Source organism: Polyodon spathula, chromosome 15, assembly GCF_017654505.1.
Source record: "Polyodon spathula isolate WHYD16114869_AA chromosome 15, ASM1765450v1, whole genome shotgun sequence".
Lineage (NCBI taxonomy): Eukaryota > Metazoa > Chordata > Actinopteri > Acipenseriformes > Polyodontidae > Polyodon > Polyodon spathula.
The window spans coordinates 9,104,480-9,123,257 of record NC_054548.1 but is presented as its reverse complement, the minus strand read 5'-3'; the positions used below and the strand labels follow the sequence as shown (position 1 = coordinate 9,123,257).

General features: G+C 38.2%; 1 protein-coding gene across 1 annotated transcript; it reads right to left on the bottom strand.

The window, feature by feature from the left end:
• Positions 1-1,200: 1,200 nt before the first annotated feature.
• Positions 1,201-18,578, bottom strand: LOC121327614 (T-box transcription factor TBX19-like). The gene is made up of 8 exons (XM_041271726.1): positions 18,049-18,578; positions 11,879-12,143; positions 9,178-9,312; positions 8,917-8,978; positions 7,996-8,057; positions 4,581-4,763; positions 3,185-3,323; positions 1,201-1,618 (listed from the first exon to the last, which is right to left on the bottom strand). Exons 1-8 carry the CDS (start codon positions 18,270-18,272, stop codon positions 1,453-1,455), a joined length of 1,236 nt encoding a protein of 411 aa, XP_041127660.1. The 5' UTR covers positions 18,273-18,578; the 3' UTR covers positions 1,201-1,452.
• Positions 18,579-18,778: the final 200 nt, after the last annotated feature.

Here is an 18,778-nt window from a genome sequence, read left to right as displayed (position 1 = left end):
TCCCACAGTGCTGAGATATGCTACTGTTTATTACACATTTATTGCTTTTTAACGAACATCAGGCAATACAAACACATATAAATAACAAATATCCACTTTTTGTATTATGTGCAGAACACACTTAACAAAGTCTGTATCATTTGTAATTTTAAAAGGCATACATCTGTACAGATTTTCTTGAAAATAAACAAAGAAGTATAAATTGAGGCACTTTTAATGTGAAGAAGGGGTGGGCAAGGGCTCAGTGCGATGACCATGCCCTTAGAAAAGTCTCCCATAGTAAAAGCATAAAAATGTCTGATAAGAATAGTGAAAGCATGGTAAAGTGTATGGGTAAGCATTGTAAAGCACAGAGAGGTGCGGTGAAGTCGATGTTGAAAACATGGACTATCATGATAAATGCAAAGTATAACTATGAGAAAACTGCAAAATGATGTGGAAATTTACTCTGCTAAACTGGTCACCAACTCTCCCAACCGCTGTACAAAGAGTGAGTAACCCAGGTAAGAACCCAGTGCATCACTCAGCACTATCAGGTACAATAACAGACAAGCCAGTTTAACTTCATAAAACAAGAACGCATTTAAACAGATACCCATAATCCCGTGCATGTGTAAGGAACTGTGTAATAGTTTTTGTGTTAGAACTGATTATAATATGTTATATTCTGTTACAAATGGAACAAAGAAGCTGGGAGTGGTGTTTTGGGTTTTTGAGTTCAGGACTGTAAGGAAATGTGATAGTCCATACTCATATTGTTAGAATATTTGGAAAGTATGGTACTTTCAATGGAGAGATATTGAGCACAGAGTAATAGTGGGGTATTTTGGAATGCAGTGTGTGCCTCAATAAATTGCAGATTGACTAAAGAGAGGGCAAATATGACCATTTATCGACATTTGTAAGGGCTCCTTGGTTATGGTCTGCATGGGAGATGGGGGAATCTCAGCGATAACAAGATGCAAAGGAATGTTTGGGAGGCTTGGCAAATTGCCACTTACCCAGATATACTGAGGAGGGGTCATAAATGACATCACTAAAAGGGTGTATTTTGGAATCTACAAAACTAAAGTGAAAAAATTGTTCCGGGCTTACGTGACTCTGTTCAAAACAATTGTCTATTTTACACTATTACCAATAAACATATATATGTAACAACACTAATATTGTTTATCAGTTTCATTATTCTCTACACGTGTGTACTGTATGTATGTATGTATTTAAAAAAAAAAAACTCCCTCCTTATATTAACATGCTTGTATATAAAATATTGATGGCAGTGATTTAGAGACTGGTCTTTAAGTCGTATAATACAGTGCGTTTGCTGTCATGACGGCCAACCATGAATTAACAAATGAAATAACAAACAGTGCGGATGGTGCACTCTAATCCCAGATTATGATGCCATGATAACAGTTTAATCATTTTTAGGTGAGGATTAATCTCTTTCCATTAAAAGGAGTGAGATGAGAGTGTTGTCCAGTGTGCATGCTCTCCTGGCGTGTCCATGGCAGTGGATCCCCGCAGCACCTGGTTCTGAGAGTAACTCATAGCTCCCCCTGCAGGACTGGAGGTATTGACAGTGCAGTTGCTGACAGTCCACAGACAAGGGTACTGACTGGGAACAAACAAGAACACAGATTTAAAACACAGACACAAGCACAGATTTGTTGTGGAATGCTCTGTATTATGCAGTAGCAGGCCACTTTTCAGTATGGAGGAAAGTGTTTTGGGGAAAAAAGTAATTGTGGAATTGATTCAATTAAACTAAAGTAATTGTAGCTATCTCCTCCCATATTTCTACTTGTCTCTCAGCCACCTCTTCCTGGATGCACTTGCATCATCTTAAACTAAACCTCTCCAAATCAGACCTAATTTTCTCCCCCTCTTCCTCCCCACCACTGATCTCTCTATCTCTATTCCTCTCAAATCCATCACCATCTCTCCCTCCTCAACCACCAAGAACCTTGTTGTCACCCTTGACCCCTCCTCTGACACGCTTCTGTCGCTTTTTCCTCAGAAACATATGCATAATTCACCCCTTCCTCACTGACTACTCCATACAGCTCTTAGTTCAGGCCCTCGTGCTGTCCCACTTTGACTACAGCAACTACCTCCTGGCCTCCTCCCTCATTTCTTCCACTCTACTCCGCTGCTCTGCTCCCTCCACTGGCACCCTATCACCGCTCGCTTCCAATTCAAAACTCTTGGACTTGACTATCGATGTCTCAACCTTTCTGCCCCCTACCTACTTACTATTATTTCTCCCTACACCCCCTCTCACCCCCTGCGCTCCTCTGCCACCAGCAGATTAGTTGTACCCTTCACTCCCCCACCTCTAGAGCCCGCTCCTTCTCCACCCTTGCCCCTCAGTGATGGAACGACCTACCCTTGGATATCAGGACTGCTCAGTCCCTGACCACCTTTTGGCGCCTCCTCAAGACACACCTGTTCAGACAGCATCTGTAACCCTCACAACTCGACTATACTGGACTATATGGCACCCAACTGTATCAGCACTTGCATCAGCTTTTACTTGGACTTAACTGCTCCAGACTTTGCTGTATTCTACTACCGCTCTCAATCAATTCTTTCTGTATCTTCCACTTCATTTTACTCTTAAAGGTAGCCCTATTCAATTTTTTGGTAATTGCACTTATTTGAAATCGTTATCCATTTATTGTCCTTACTACTTGCTCCTAATGGAATTTACTCTTATAACCAAATACTTTTAAGTTTAACTGCTCTTGGTCGTAATCGCTCTCAAGCATAATTATTTCCTGTATTTTTTACTTTCTCTCATTTGAATTGTCTCTTACTACTGATTTTATTGTATTTTATAACTGCTCTTATCTCTAATGTGATACTTTGTAACAACTGTAAGCCTCCCTGGATAAGGGCATCTGCTCAGAAATAAAGTAAGGCATCTCACTTGTTTTGCTATTTACAGTATTTAACTAAATGAGTCTCAAATTGGCAGTTTTGAAAGAAACATGTGTCATATTAGACATACATTTTCATTTAAAAACATGATATCTGACAGTAGAGGTCACCCATTCCAGATACTAAATATTGTTAGTAAAGGAGATGAAGCAACAATTTAAATACAGAAGCTGTCTCCTTTTTGGTCCCGTAGCCTGTCAATGACCTCTGTCCTGGACAGTTCCTAGCTACGTGTTCTCACCTGGCACTGGAGCTGGCTGCTGCAGACACAGGGGTGACGGGCAGCATGCTGGCATGGGGTGGTGTTGGCGACAGGGCAGACCAGTTCTCATGACCAGGGAAACCCGGTAAACTGCTTGACGTGCTCTCTGTCAGTGTCACTGGTTTAAAAGGCAAAGTAAAATGATTACTAGGTATCAAACTGCTACATATTTCTCTCCTGGCCTGAGAAAAACTTCAGCTCCAGATGCTCCAATTGTAATGGATATCAAACTTTGTTCAGTTACTCATGAGTGGAAGTTTTGTGACTAGGGCCCAGTGTTATAATATATAGTAGTTATATGCAGTCTATCAAAAAATAATAATAATTATGCTATTAACATTTGCAGATTATGATAACACTTGTGACTATTTATTGCTATAATAATCTTTCTTCTTCTTTGATCCCTAGCCAACGATAGTACGGGGTTTCCTCCGGAGCCCATAAGCTGCTGTGGGTGCCGCTGGATTTGCTCAGAATGCTTTTCCATGCTTTTCGATCCATGGCAATGGCCTTGGCATCACAGAGTGTGGATCGCCGTTTTTTCAGGTCTTCTTTGATTTGTTTTGACCATGTCTTCTTGGGCGCTGCTCTTTGAACTTTCCACTCTGTTGGACGTTTTCGCCAGAGAAGCTGGTACGGTGTCCTGGTGATGCTCATTCTGCAGATGTGCCCGAACCATCGCAGTCTTCTTAGTTGGACCGCTTCCACGACCGTTGGCTGGTGGTCTGATCTTATTCGGATGGTTTCATTTCGGATGGTTTCATTTCGGATGCGGTCGCGGAGGGAGATACTAAGGATGTGCCTCAGACATTGCATTTGGAAGACCTCTAGCTTGTTTAGGTCTTGCTTCAGTAGAGTTCATGTTTCTGACCCGTATAGGAGAATTGGCAGGATCAGCATCCGGAAAAGGCGTATTTTGCTATAATAATAATAATAATAATAATAATAATAATAATAAACTAGATTCATGTATATAACCACCCTAAACAAAAGTGTTATTGTTTCTACTCAGCATTGCGTGACATCCTATAACCCGCCCAACTTCATAGCTAGTTTGTGCACTTCCAGTCCTGTTCCACTGGGGGCTGGATTAAATTAAAACCCATGTGTGCATCAACAGACCACAATAAACAACAAAAAAATGTATTCATTCACAATTTTTTTTTTTAAACTGGACTGTTAGTGGCCCTAGGACCAGTGTTTAATTTGTATTTGGTCATTAATAAACCGGGGAATTGCTCCCAAAGTAATTTCACTGTTACTCAAACTGCTTGTCTCATTGATCAAAATGACAGATGTGTGCTTTCTTTATAACACAAACAAGCTTGTGGAGAGCTGAATTGAAGAGTGCAAGCAGCCCCTTGCTGGCTGTTACCTGAGGAGTGATTGTGGTGAATGTAGGGCGAGGGGTAGGGGGCTGACCGGTGATGGCGCAGGGAGGCGTAGCGCTCGTAGCTGTGGTGAGAGGGGTTAGGAGGCAGTGGTAGACCACCACCGTACTGATAGTTAGGGCTTCCAGGAACACACAGGGCTTCCGAGTTTGAGATCAACCAGCCACCTGCCAGTGAAACAACACTGAGAACATCAGCACCATACACGTACAGCATTCTATTCACTTTATAACGTGTACACTTGGGGCCTGACTCACGTACATGTGGTAAAACTGGAGTTAAGACTGGAGGTGTGTTACTCTCACTCCTCCAAACTTTACTCTTTGCAGTTATTCACGAACATCTTTTTCCGTGGCGTTTGATCAACTCTCATGAATAATTCATTTGCATTAATACCACCCTTTTACCATTGTGGGACTCTTACCTTATTATCTCCTCTAAATAAATTGCCACTCATAATACCTCCAGTACAGCTGGCTGTAGGCACATTGGGATAATGTAGCTTGTATTTAAAAAGCCTTTGCATTAATTAAGAATGACTCAACAAGGGCACACATGTTACATGTGTTACTTATAATGTTATTTTTAAGCAACAGTAATGTGAAATGTATTACTGAATACTGTATATGATTTTCTGTGACTCGTCTTTTTTTGCGAGATTAACAATGTTTATTATTTGTTGCGGCACAGAGAAAATGTACATCAGAGATGTCAGCATTCAACCAATCCCTGATTTAATTAAGTGATCACAATTCCATACTACAATTAATCATTTCTTTAGTTGTTCTACCTGTAGCCTATATTAAAACAGACAGTGGGTGAAAGCTGGACAAAACTGCCCGGACGGGGCACTAATTGAAAAGTATACCACATGATTACTCTGTCTCTATGGTGTACATATTAAAAATTATCATTAGTTTAATTTTTTCATATATTTTGTCATAAATTGAAATTCTTCTAGACCATGAAAATACTGCCATGAAGGAGCACCAATAAAACACATAGAATGATCATTATTTTTAATACATAGACCAGAGCAATCACGTGGTACCGTTTTCAAGATGTTTCGTGTTGTTTTAGAACCCTGTCCGGATAGTCTTGTCTTGGTCCAGCTTTCGAGCACTCCCATTAAAACATGCGCGCTGCTGCAGCTCAATTCCATTTTAATTGAAGAGACTATGAATAAATATAAAATAAAAATTGGAAGTCAAGGAACAAAACACAGCTAATCAAGGAGAGACATTGTTTGGAAATCAACATTGCAAACTAAAAAAAAAGGATTTGGACCGAATTAGAGAAAAAATAGCATTGGCAAAAAATCAGCGTGGGTGGTGAACCGTCCTGTATTGATCCCCTCTGGAAATAAAAGCCCAATCAACTATGAGCATGGAAAGAATCGAAGGACTGGGTGAACAGATAAGGCATTCAATCCTCAGACATGCATCTCCAGATTTGTTCAAATAGGCTTTGGAATATAAGCACACTTTTGCTTTATTTAATTGTTACTCATTGGGTGGCAGTGCATTTGCAATTAAGTAATGTAATATGATTATAATATATAACCCTTTGTTGCAGAAACAAGAAATTCTTAAGAATTTGGTGGCAAACGGTGCATTAGAAGCATTTTCTGTAAAATCTGCAGCAAGACAAGCATAAGGATTTAGTAGCTGAAACCCTGAAATAGATGGTGGCTTGAACCAGGGAACATACTTAATCTAATTGTTTTTTTTGTTTTTTTCATTGCCTTACTGTCATATTCAAACTGCACACAAAGACAGAAAGAAAACACAGTAATGATTCAACTGTTGTTCCCAAACATAAATTAGGCACATTGGACACTGATCACACAAGAGCTCATATCAAACAGATATATCTCTACACCTCCAGGATGTTTGATTCTTGGTTCGCCAGAACCTGCTCAACATTTATCACCCAATTTCATGCACTGGGTTGCAATGTTAATTGTCTAATAATATAAACAAATAGTTTTGAAAATTGGTGCTAAACTGTTTAAAAAGTTTAGCACCAGAAAGCCTACTGGTACTAAATTATAAAACCCTGCTCTAATCAAGCCCCCCTCCCCCGCTCTTCAATTCATTTTTAGCGCAATTAAACTTCCTGCTTGACACAAACCTTCTCTCCTATGTATGTGGATGCGTGTGGGTGGGTCAGGTGAATAGTCCAGACCCAATGAGAAACTATTTTCATCTATGGTTGCTAAGGAATAAGTAATAATTAGCTACAAGCAAAACCATTTTCCCACCTATAGTACCAAGATGGACGCACATGACTGGAGCAGGAATAAGCCCATTGTCTGTTTATTATTCTCCTAAGCCGCGGCGCTTAATGTAGCCCATTTATTTCATCATGTGTGTTGTTTTTCACGCATACTGTAGTCAACTTAACAGGCTAATCAACACATCCAGAAATTGTTACATTGTGTGTTACTGTGACTTGCAAAAGGTGTTTGCCAAACAAATAAATAATAAAATAATAATTATAAAAAATCTGAACGATTCCTATAGGATATTCTTTAGGAATGTGTAGTATTTAGGTGTATGACTTAATAATTAGAACAAGTATAATAGGAAATAAACATGTAAATAAATGCCGTAAAATTACAGAAAATTAAACTGAATAAAAACCTTTGCCTCAACAGATATTGCATGTGATCACCTGGGAGTAGATTCCTCTGCTGGGAAATTGTTTGCATTTACTCCGGGTCTGTTCTGGAATGGACGGGATTTCCCTTGCCTAATTCTTGCTCACTGACGTCTTCTACAGTATGTAACCAAACATCTTCCCATACTCCCTTGTATAAAAATCGGCTTAATACCTCATTTATTTAAAAGGTGGCCTCCATTGAGAAGGTGCTAACAAGTGCCCTGAACCTTGCATAGATTGTATAATGAACAGAGGAATGCCCCAATTGCATTCACATAGTGCTATTAAGAAAACATGTTAACAGCACTAATTCAAGCACATAGACTAACCTTTGTGGGTTAGACAATTTGCTGAAGAAGGATATTAGCACTGATATGAAGTCAGAAACGGTACTTACTCATAACAGTACTGTCAATGTCAAGTTTTTTGTTTTTCAAGGCTAGCTAATATGCTGCTCGTACAGAACCTTTCATAAAATATTATTATTCACATTGTCAAGTGCTGCATTTCAATAGAGATGTTAATGAGTTTAAACAAAGAAATTCCCATAACAATATCAACAAAATGGCACAGAGATATCTGCTGTTCAGCAAACCTTTGGATATCAACTTTGATTTAAGAAATGCGAGCTGCACATCATTAATCAAACATTAAGCAACGTTTCAGTTACTGTAGTCCTGTTGTGTGTTATAGTTCTCATCAGGGCTTCATCGCTCTGCTGTTTACAGGACTTACAGGGAGGCATTCCCATGTGCTGGGTTTCAGAGGGGCTTTCCAGAATGTCCTTAGGACTGGTTCTGAAGAGGCAATGAAAAGGTAACAATAACATGGTGATAATCACAGTGAGATGAAAACATGAAGCAAACCATATTGAGTTCAAAGGAGGTCACAGGACGTATTACAGCAAAACTGATATTGCAGTTATGATAGAAAGATTGAGAGAGAGAGAGAGAGAGAGAGAGAGAGAGAGAGAGAGAGAGAGGAGAGACCAAGAAGAAGACCTCCAGGAGGATGGCAAGATGAAATTAGGAAACACGCCGGAGCAACGTGGATGAGGGATGCAGCAGACAGGCTTTTGTGGAAGAATCTTGGGGAGCTCCTTCGTCTAGCAGTGGACTGAAAAAGGCTGATGATGATAACTGCAATATCAGTTTATAGGATTTTAGGATTGAGACAATTAAAAAAAAAAAAAAAAAAAAAAAAAACCTATATGAACATCATTTAGATATTTTATTTAAACATCATGTAATATCTCAAAAGTCTACCAGAGACCATAATGTTAGTACAGTATCTCATGTTAGATTTCAAAACGTCACATTTTTCAATTTTTGACAGGTTATTGTTAAGTAAATATTGAAAAGCAGTATGTTATTCAAATTGTTAAGGTGACATTATTCAGGAGATTTCATTAGATTTTATGAAGCAACATTTGTTAATTCGTAGGGTGATGCAAAACTTTTGGCCATAGCTGTACATTATATTTGAATCTTTGTAGTAAAACAATTTGTTTTCTGCTTTAGAGAAACTGCTGTAAACTAAGCCCTGGAGTGAATGCTTTGTGAATTTAATTCTAACTTTTTTTTTTTTTTTTACTGTTATTTTTAAAATAAACAACACAAGCTTGTTTAATATGGGATGTTCACCATGTGGACTTACCTTTCCTTTGCATCCAGGAAGGCTTTGGCAAAAGGGTTGTACTTGATCTTCAGGGCTGTAATCTTGAAAAAAACAAAACAAATAAACTGTGAAACAGCAACTAAAGCAGGTCTGTTCAGATTTCTGTCTCTATTTGGACGTGTTTGTTAACTGTTTCAGCACTGAATAAACTGTATATAGGTCTGCAGTGTTGAATAAGTTATATATACAGCATCAACTAAAACGACTGCTAAAGGACTTCTTGAATGGATTTGTACAGACCTCTTCATTCTGGTATGCTGTCACAGCAATAAACTGTGTTTCGGGGAACGAGAGATTGGTGACCATCTTGTGACTCACTCCGACTCGAATGATGTGGATCTGGGGCTCATACTTGTGTAGAGAATTCAACATAATCTGGAAAAGAAAGGGGACCAGATATGTCATGTAACAACATATTCAATGTCGACAAGGTATCACTCTTAAATATGTCGACACTATATTCAAATTAAAAGGGTCTTTGCCTAACATGTCAAAGTAAGCTTGCAAATGATCATAGGCCTATTAAAAGCCAGTGGGTGTTTTTGAGGATCAATAATAAAGCCATATACATATTTTATATTATGCAGTTCATAGTTTACAAGAGTCTCGAACTTTCATAGAAACAAATAAAAATTCAAACATTATAAACATAAACATAAAAATAGCATGTGTGCTGCTCCAATTATCCAGGGTTGACCTGACAGGCCCCATCACACAGCCTATCTGTCAGACACTGCTAACCAACAAGAGAATTCAGAGGGACTGGTATCCTTGTAGCTTTAGAACTGTCACCCAGAATTTTTCAGGAGTGTGACCCCCAATACTTCAGACAGCAAACACCTGGCTATGTCCCTCAGGATTTATCCACAAACTCTCAATACACAGGTACCCCTGTACCTCCAGCTCTTCAGAACCATAGCTTAACCACAGCACAAGAGAGCCAGGTACTCATGTGAAAGCTGCTATAGACCTGGTATATTTCCCTTTGCATTACCTCATACCTCATCATTCTGAACGTACAGCCTGGTTGGGATGTACTTTATTGGGAGTTTCTGTTCTGCGAATGGATGTCATAGCAACCGTTCGTTCAGTATCATAAGTCTATGTTTTGGCCTAAAAAGCTTTGATTTTTGGTCATGCTAGAAGCCTGTTGATAGGAACATTTTAATTTGGGGACTGTCTGTGAATCTCCCTCCTGATTTGTCAGATGGAAATAAGTTGTTGGTACTAGAATAAACATCCCAGATCTTTTGTGCATAGCACAGCTAATACCCCACCCTCACCCCCCACCTCACACAACACAAAGTGCTCCTCAATGCTGTTCATTATAGTCAAACTTTATAGCAATAGCCAAAAGTTTTGCATCACTCTATAAACTTAACTAATTTTGCTTCATAAACTCAAATGAAACCTGCTGAATAATGTTACGTTAACATATTGAGTTACATATTTCTTTGTAGTTTTCATGTACTTGTTAGATTTCTAAATCTAACATGAAATACTACTATTATGGCTTCCCGTAGACACTTGCAATATCATTTTGTAGTTTCTTTGATTACATGATGTTAAATAAAATATCAAAATTATGTTCATAAAGTTTTTTTTTTTAACTATGTCTCATTCCTAAAATTCTAGGTGATGCAAACCTTGTGACCATAGCTGTAGTGTGAGAGTATACACTTCTAAAACTTTATCATTTTCAAATACATCATTCACAGGCTTACCCTCTCTGACAGAGAACCTAATAGCAGCAGAAAGATGTTAAGCCTGATGTAGAAGTTTTGTGTTTCTCTCGGGTAGTTTCAACAGACCTGGCCAACCTACCTCTGCCGATTTACGTTTATTGAGCTTTCTCTGTAATTTAACAATTATTATTTAAAATGCCTGAAAAAACAAACGATTTCATTTTTAATTGAGAGCTTAGCTTCACCTTTAACATCTAAATCATTGAAAAGGACCAAATGTCCATCATTTTTTTTTTTTGATAAAATTTAAATTGCCATAAAAAAGGTAATTATTATAATGTACAGCTAACCACAGCAATTATTTCATTTAGGCCTGGTTCTCATTCCTGGTGCGGCAGTGTTGCCAACAGAGCATTTAATGCCAAAGAAAGCAGAGAAGGGGGAACACAGTACAAACAAATACCAGCCATGATTTCAGCTCTGAAGTCATTCTTGAAAAAAATAACGAACGTGGTCTCTGAAAGCACGGATGACTACCTGAAGTATAGCTCTCTTTTTAAACATCAGGAAGTCCATTAAATCCCAAAAGAGGCAATTAAGACCTGTTTATTCCTGTTTACATGCGCTCCCCAGTGAACAAAGTGTTTCCATGGGTGAAGTGGCCCGAGAGGGATTCTCTAATTGTATAAATGCACACTTGATATGTTTTGATTGATGTGCCTGTGATTAGAGGCTGGAGAAATCTTTTAAAAGCCCTGTTGGGTCCCAAGACACTAATGACTTGGCAAGATCCTCAGAGCAGGGTTTCTAAGAGGACAGGTGGGTTAAGAAGAAAATATTGTTGTTCTAGAAACTTTTTTTTTTGTTGTTGATTTTGCCTCAATACTTTATGTATTTAGTTGTACCTTAAGGCAAGCGACATCTCTATATAGTACAGGAAGTGTGATTGAGATACTGGTTTTCATTACTTGTTGTGTGTTGGCCTTGCTTACATCTGGTCCTTGATTAGTTTTTGCTTTTGCAGTTTGCTTCAAAAAAGTGTTTCACATTTTTCCAATATTTTATATTAATTATAAATAACATGTTTTTTAGTAGAATTGCCCAAATAAGAAAGTATAGCACACATGTTCATAGATTTCCATGCTAACTAAATAAGGCTGAATTACTCCAACAGCTGGTTCTTAAAATAAATTACCACCAAGTGCTGTACAATAAATGTCAAGGATTATTTTAATAATGTAACAGAGACTGGATACCTGTCCTCCCACATTGAGCTTGTTGGTCAGCTTGACTTTGCTGAAGGAGATGGGGGATTTCATCCAGTGAGCCCCGAAGTTGGGGGAGTCGGGGTGGATGTACACGCAGCTGGGGGTCTGTGGCTCAGGCTTGCCAGCAGGGATCCATTCCCCATTCACATATTTCCAGCGATGGCTGTCAGCAAGCGCAAAGTCCAGCAGAAAAGAGTACATGGCATTGGGATCCAGACCTGACACACTGACCCTGAGCACAGGGAACATTCTCCTGCAATAGGAAGAGGAAGAAAGAGCAGAAGGGTGACATGAAGGTCACAAACACCACACTCAAGCTTTGTTTTGAAATAAGTTACTATCAGCACAAAGAACAGAGCTTAACCAAAGTAATAATAGTTATTTCTACTACCACTGCATTGCACTGTGTATGTCATTTTTAGAAAATTGGGCTGGTTACTTCAGCCTAACCTAGTTTATAACTTCTTGTTATCTTTAAATGTTGTCAGACCCAGATGATTAAACAAATGTACATAGTCCCCATGATCCCATAGAGAAATACTAAGAGAACCAAAACAAAAAAGGAACATTATTTTGACAAATTAAGTCTTTATCAATGTCTTCATTGAACCTAGCAGAACCTATCATACATAGAAATGGTTATGGATGATATAGTTTCAACAGATCATCCATAAACTGGAACGGTATATCTGTTACAGCCTATCTGTTACTATAACGGCCTAACAGTTCACTGAAGGAACTGTGAATTCGGCCTATCGCATGAAGCCAAAAAATGCTGTTAAGCATAGTGTTTCCATGGTGAAGTCATCAGCTGGGTTGAAGCAGCCACTTCACAATGTATTGATCAGTTTGGAGAGAATGTCCAATGTTATCAGCTGTCTGAGTGTTAGGCATATTGCTGGAATTGAAAGCAAGGGAGGAGCTGAAATGGACTTGAGGTGGTACTGGAAGGTAATGAATTAAGCGGGATCTGCAGATGTGGCAAACTTGAATAATAAAGTTATTTGCTACTGATATGCAAACTAGGCGTCCTAGTAGTTGCATGATTATAGGGGAAGAGGAGCGCCCTTTATTGAGTATGCGCACCGTGGATGTATTGTCACTGAAAAACAATATTTATTTCCGGGGCTATAGATTACCCATAAGGAGAGGTGGCCACGACTATGGGGTATAATTAAAGCAAGGGTGATGATTTTTGATGAGGTAGGAGTGATTGAATCTCTTGTGGCTATGAGCCGAAGAACCATTGGGACCTGAAGAGACCACCGAATCCTGTGTGTGAAGCATCTGTAGCCAGGCTGAGGTTAGAAGCTGCTATGAGGTCGTCGTAAAATAGTGATAGACCATTCCAGTTTCCAAGCAGTGTTATCCTCATTTCTATGTCCCATCTGGCCTCTGCGGGGATATGGATGGAGGAGTTGAGATTTTCCTCCCTTGGGGAATGATGAGTATCACATAATTGATGTGTCCAAGGAGAGAGAGGATAAGTTTTGTTGAGCTGGCACAGACGCTCCAATTTGTCAGGGTGGAGGCGAGCCTTAAACTTGATTGCGTCAAGGGTAATTCCAAGGAATTTTAGGCAGCTGGTAGGTCCAATGTTTTTTTTTCCTCTGAGAGTGAAACGTCCAGGGTGGAGAACCGAATTTGTGAAATAGCTTGAGCTGGGGGTTGTGATACTGGAGATATGAAAAGGAAATCATCCAGGAGGTGCAAAAGAAATGGTACGTGGTATTCGTTTAGAGGATCCAGCAGAGTGCCTCTGAAAGTGAATACAATATTTGGGACTGCTTGCATTGAAAATTAATATGTGCCTTGCCAGGAAATTCCGAACACGTGTCTTACAGAGGGATGGATGGGCATCACTTTAAATGCGTCTGTGATGTTGGCTTTTGCCAGCCATGCACCATGCCCTGCTATTTTTATGAATTTAATGGCATCTGATAGAGTGATGTATTGTAATGAGAACTGTTCATGGTGAATGATTGCATTAATGCTGCAGGTGGATTGACCTGTTAAAGTTAATACAAATCTGTCTTTCTCCAGCAAACGTAACAGGTTGTCCGCAGTGGGGGGTGCAGATGCGTGGATCGGTTTTGTGGCTGACAGTCTGCAGTCTGTTACTGAAGCGGGGGGGGGGGTCCTAGGAGGTTGGGTAGAGCTGGTGTCGGTTGCAATGGCTGGTGTCGGGCAGAGATTAGTGGAGTGTGCTGTAGATCCTCAGACCCCGTTTGTTCTGATATTTGGTGTTTTTTGTGTTTATTTTTTAACACTATAAATGAATCAGAACGTGTATTTCAGTGCGCTGTTTCTACAACTATAGTATACAGTACATAATTTTTCCATATACATACACTTGAAAATGTGGCTTTTTGTTTAAAAACTATATATATATATATATATATATATATATATATATATATATATATATATAAAGACACACACACAGTTGTCACACAAATTTTCACACATAGACAAGACACACACATGATCACAAGTCCACAGTGAGCGCTAACGTGCAAGTGGTGAATATACAATGAATCTGTGAACAATGTTGTTCGGATTTGTGCTGACCTTAAGCGACAGCTTTGGATCGTGTTAGCTGTCTAATAAATAACAAACAGTACAATTAGTTTTGACAAAACAAACAAACAAACACTAAACACTCACGGTTATATTTCGCTTGTCCTTTAGCACTCTCTTAACTATAAACAGAGGCACAGATCACTAGCCATGTCCCCTTGGTCAGCGAGTGCAGCCGTTTCTCCACCAATCCGCAGTTGCCACATCATTTTCCCTCCGGAGCGATGACTTAATGTACCGTAGCTGTGCCCCTTTTCTAGATGGCCGACTTGCACCTAACCTGGAATGAATTGTCAGGCCATCCAGTCCGGGGCACTCTGTTCCCTTTATACAACACACTCACAGTTCGGGAGAGAGATCCATCACCCAGAATCATTATGTCTCTGTCAAAGTCCCATATTGACGTATTGGTCCCATATTCCTAACCCTTTTATACTCTCTAAGAATTTTCACCTACAATCCATATTTTATAGACTTATAGTATATATAATATATATATATATATATATATATATATATATATATAATATCTATATATATACAATATTTATTTATTATATATCTAATTTTGAATGTTATTTCTGTATTGTTTATATTATATAATTTTGATTATATTTATTCTGAAATCAATACAGAAATAATTGTTTCTGCTGTTATTGTTTGTAACGAGCACTGAACTGTAAAGAATTTCAAAGAAATCACTTTCTCTAAGTGGGAAAACACAGTTCTAGATGTAGTCATTTCTATATTGAAAACACTGAAGAACATTGCTGAGACAGAATCATCATTTTAATTTAAAGTGCATAGTATTTACGAGGTAGAACCTCCCCCTAACACACATAAACAGAGATAGATAGCGAGACAGATACACACGCTGGGACAGACAAACAGACACACACACACGCTGGGACAGACAAACAGGCAGATATACACATGGACAGATAGACAGACACACACACAGACAGACAAACAGACAGTCAGAGAGACAGACACACATAGAGAGACAGACAAACAGATACACACAGGGAGACAGACAAACAGACACACACACAGACAAACAGACATACACACAAACAGACAGACAGAGAGACAGACACACACGCACAGACAGACAAACAGACACACACACACACAAACATACAGCGTATTGTGGTCACAAACTGGATTCAAACCAAATATACAGACCCACTTTATTATCTATTGTATTCATCTGTTTTATGGGGCTATCAGTTAAATTTCCATATACTGTATAAGAGAACACCCTTTCACACCAATGCCTTTGAACCAAAAACACTGGAAACCTGTGAAACAGTAAGAAGATTGAAAGAATAAATACGGACAGCATGCACTGCGCCTCTCTGATCCCCTTGATAAATTGTTTTCCCAAATGCATTGTACAGTAGGAGGTAGCATCTTCACCCCTAACCCTTCACAAAGTCAGAAGAAACCATATAGTTATATATGGAATGTCCAAGCACTATCTTGTAAGACTATTATCAAAACTAGTGAAAAACATTTCAGATTTCTAACATACTACTCTATAGCCGATATAAAACACTATACATGATATGAATACCATTTAATGTCACCCACTAAGCATGGCAACAGAAGGTGGTGTTTTGGGACCCTGAGAAAAGTTTACTCAAGTGAATCATTATTACACACACACACACACACACACACACACACACACACACACACACACACACACACACACACACACACCAGTGTTGAATAAAATTAATATAAGGCACCAAAATATACAAAAATTCTAAATTAACAATAGATGGAATTGGTTTTATTAGAACGCATGCATGTGTTAATAATAAAATAATGACAATAATAATAATAACTTCCTGCCTTTGTTTTTTTTAAATAAAGACCTCAAATGAATACACTGATTTGGGAAATTAAGTACAGTTAAGTGAAATGTGCAATAAATATCATCATTATTATTATTATTAAGAACAAGAAAAATAATGTTTACTGTATATCAACTAGTCAATCAAACAAATAAATAATTTATAAGCGACAATCATATGGGCAGTGGGGATGACTGGGATGGGATTTCTCACTGCATAGATGTCACTGATAACGCTTTTATTAACCTGTAAATAATTACCAAGCAACTACAATGTTTAATGCATTACCAAGTCTGTATCTTTTCTTTGTATTACCCTAAGCCTACTCAATACTAAGTTTAACTGAATAAGTACTGACCGTTAATAAAGGGAAAATTACAGATAATGAGCTAATAATCACTCTGCAATATCTGTACATTATTGTCCAGTTGAAGTAAATCATGACCGGTTATTTTCCCATTATTGTAGGAATGCTGTTAGCTGTCCCCTTCTAAATGTTTTATGCTGCTTAGAAATCTCGTTAATATCTAAAACGGATTACTGTAGCCACATTTTTGTCATCATTAAACAGTTAAGACTTATACATCTGCTGGGGTTTTAGTATCCCTCTGGTAGTAAAGGTAGCGCTTAACTCATCGTAGTTTTTTACACCACAGTAATCAACTTGTCTAATCTCCCACATTTGATTCTATACCGTAAACCATGTCCAAATCACCCCTATTTGTCCAGGCACATACTAACTTTTGCAGGACAATTTAGGCATACTCGTATGTCAATTCCAATATGATAAAAGTGCAGGAAATATTATATTTAAAACAATTACAATTTATAGGCTACTGTAGCAAGTGGATCTATGCAGTGCTTTCAAATGGACATGTAAGTATTGAATAAAATGAATAGAAGGCACCAAAATATAGAAAACATTTAAATTAACAATAGGTGAACCGGTTTTATATTACAATGCGTGCATGTGTTAATAACGTGAACATATCTGTTCTATGTGTTTACCGATATCAAAATAAATAAATAAATACATGCATACCAAAATAAATAAATAATAATAATAATAATAATAATAATAATAATAATAATAATAATCTGCCTAAAGTGCGTAAATGCATGCATTACATAAGGATGTGCCTGGCTTCCATGTGATTTTTTAAAAGCACTAAAAATAGGTTTTGTTTAATGTCTGACATAGTAAATTTCATCAAAAGCAAACAAAAACACCCAGACTCCAATGAGTAAACTGAGTTGGCAAAGCAGTGAAATATATAATAAAAAAAAATTAATCAGTTTGGAAAAATAAATGGCTGGTATTTTGAAAAATAGAAAGGTGATTTAAAGCACACAAGAGTGAAAAACAAAACAGGCTGTTTTACTAGTTTTCAACATTTTGAAGTATCTCAGGTATGGAATAATTGAAACTTTAATAAAGCGCATGTATCCCACTTCCTTTAGTACATATTTGGATGAATGCCTTAATAAATTAGTAAACATTCTTTTTTAAAACAAAATCGTATATCTGTATAATAGGTTCCAACAACCAACTTTTTTTTTGGTTACTAGATTTCTCTATTAATAAATTCATACCCAGATCCTGTAATGTAAGAGCATCTGAAGTTACTCCTGTACGTTATCCATTGTGATAACTTATCCAATATGTATAAACATAACTGCGCTGTCCCTCTGGACTGCACAGGGAAATAAACTGACCTTCCGTTCTTGGTGACGATCATCTCATTAGTGATCTCCTTGAATTTCTTCCAGAGCTCCCCATCCTCCAGAGACACTTTGAGTTTCTTCTCGGTGGGATCCCCCTTCTCGCGACCCGCCTGCAGCTCACTCTCCACCACGCTGAGCAAGCGGGAGATACAACACCCGCTGCCCTTCTTACAACTAATGCCTCCTGGATCATTCATGGCGGTTTCTACTTTCATTGGATAAACTAAAAAAATAAAAAATAAATAAAATCTGAGTAACAACAACGTATCAAACAATATCCAACAACACAATAACTTCACAAGCTGGCTTTAAAAACGAATCAATTGGTCACAACTTTTGTCTAGGATTGCCGCTATACTGCACTACTGCACGGGGTTGAGCAGGGATATGATTCAAATTCGTTGTCACGTCTGAAAATATGACACCATCTCTTTCCCAATTACTGCACGGTCACATGATGGAGAAGTAATTTACCTATTGGTGATTTTATTAATTTTATCTTTAGAACAATTTTTAGTCCAGACCTCCTCCCTTCTCTCACTTCCACTCCCACTCCCACTCCCCAATTCGTTAAATGTGAAGCAAAACATTATGCGCAGCCCAACATTCTCGTAAACAATTAAATGGCATTTAATTATTATTTAATTGCATGGCAAACAACTCCAATTTAAGTACGCATCATTTATATCAAAAGGTTAGATACAAAATCATCTTCTTTATT

Excerpts from the sequence above, each read along its gene's own strand:
- LOC121327614 (XM_041271726.1), bottom strand. The coding sequence starts at position 18,272 with ATGAAAGTAGAAACCGCCATGAATGATCCAGGAGGCATTAGTTGTAAG. Across the intron at positions 4,764-7,995 it reads GCACATGGGAATGCCTCCCT|GTGGCTGGTTGATCTCAAAC; the intron begins GTAAGTCCTGTA and ends TTTCACTGGCAG. Across the intron at positions 3,324-4,580 it reads TCACCACAATCACTCCTCAG|TGACACTGACAGAGAGCACG; the intron begins GTAACAGCCAGC and ends CTTTTAAACCAG.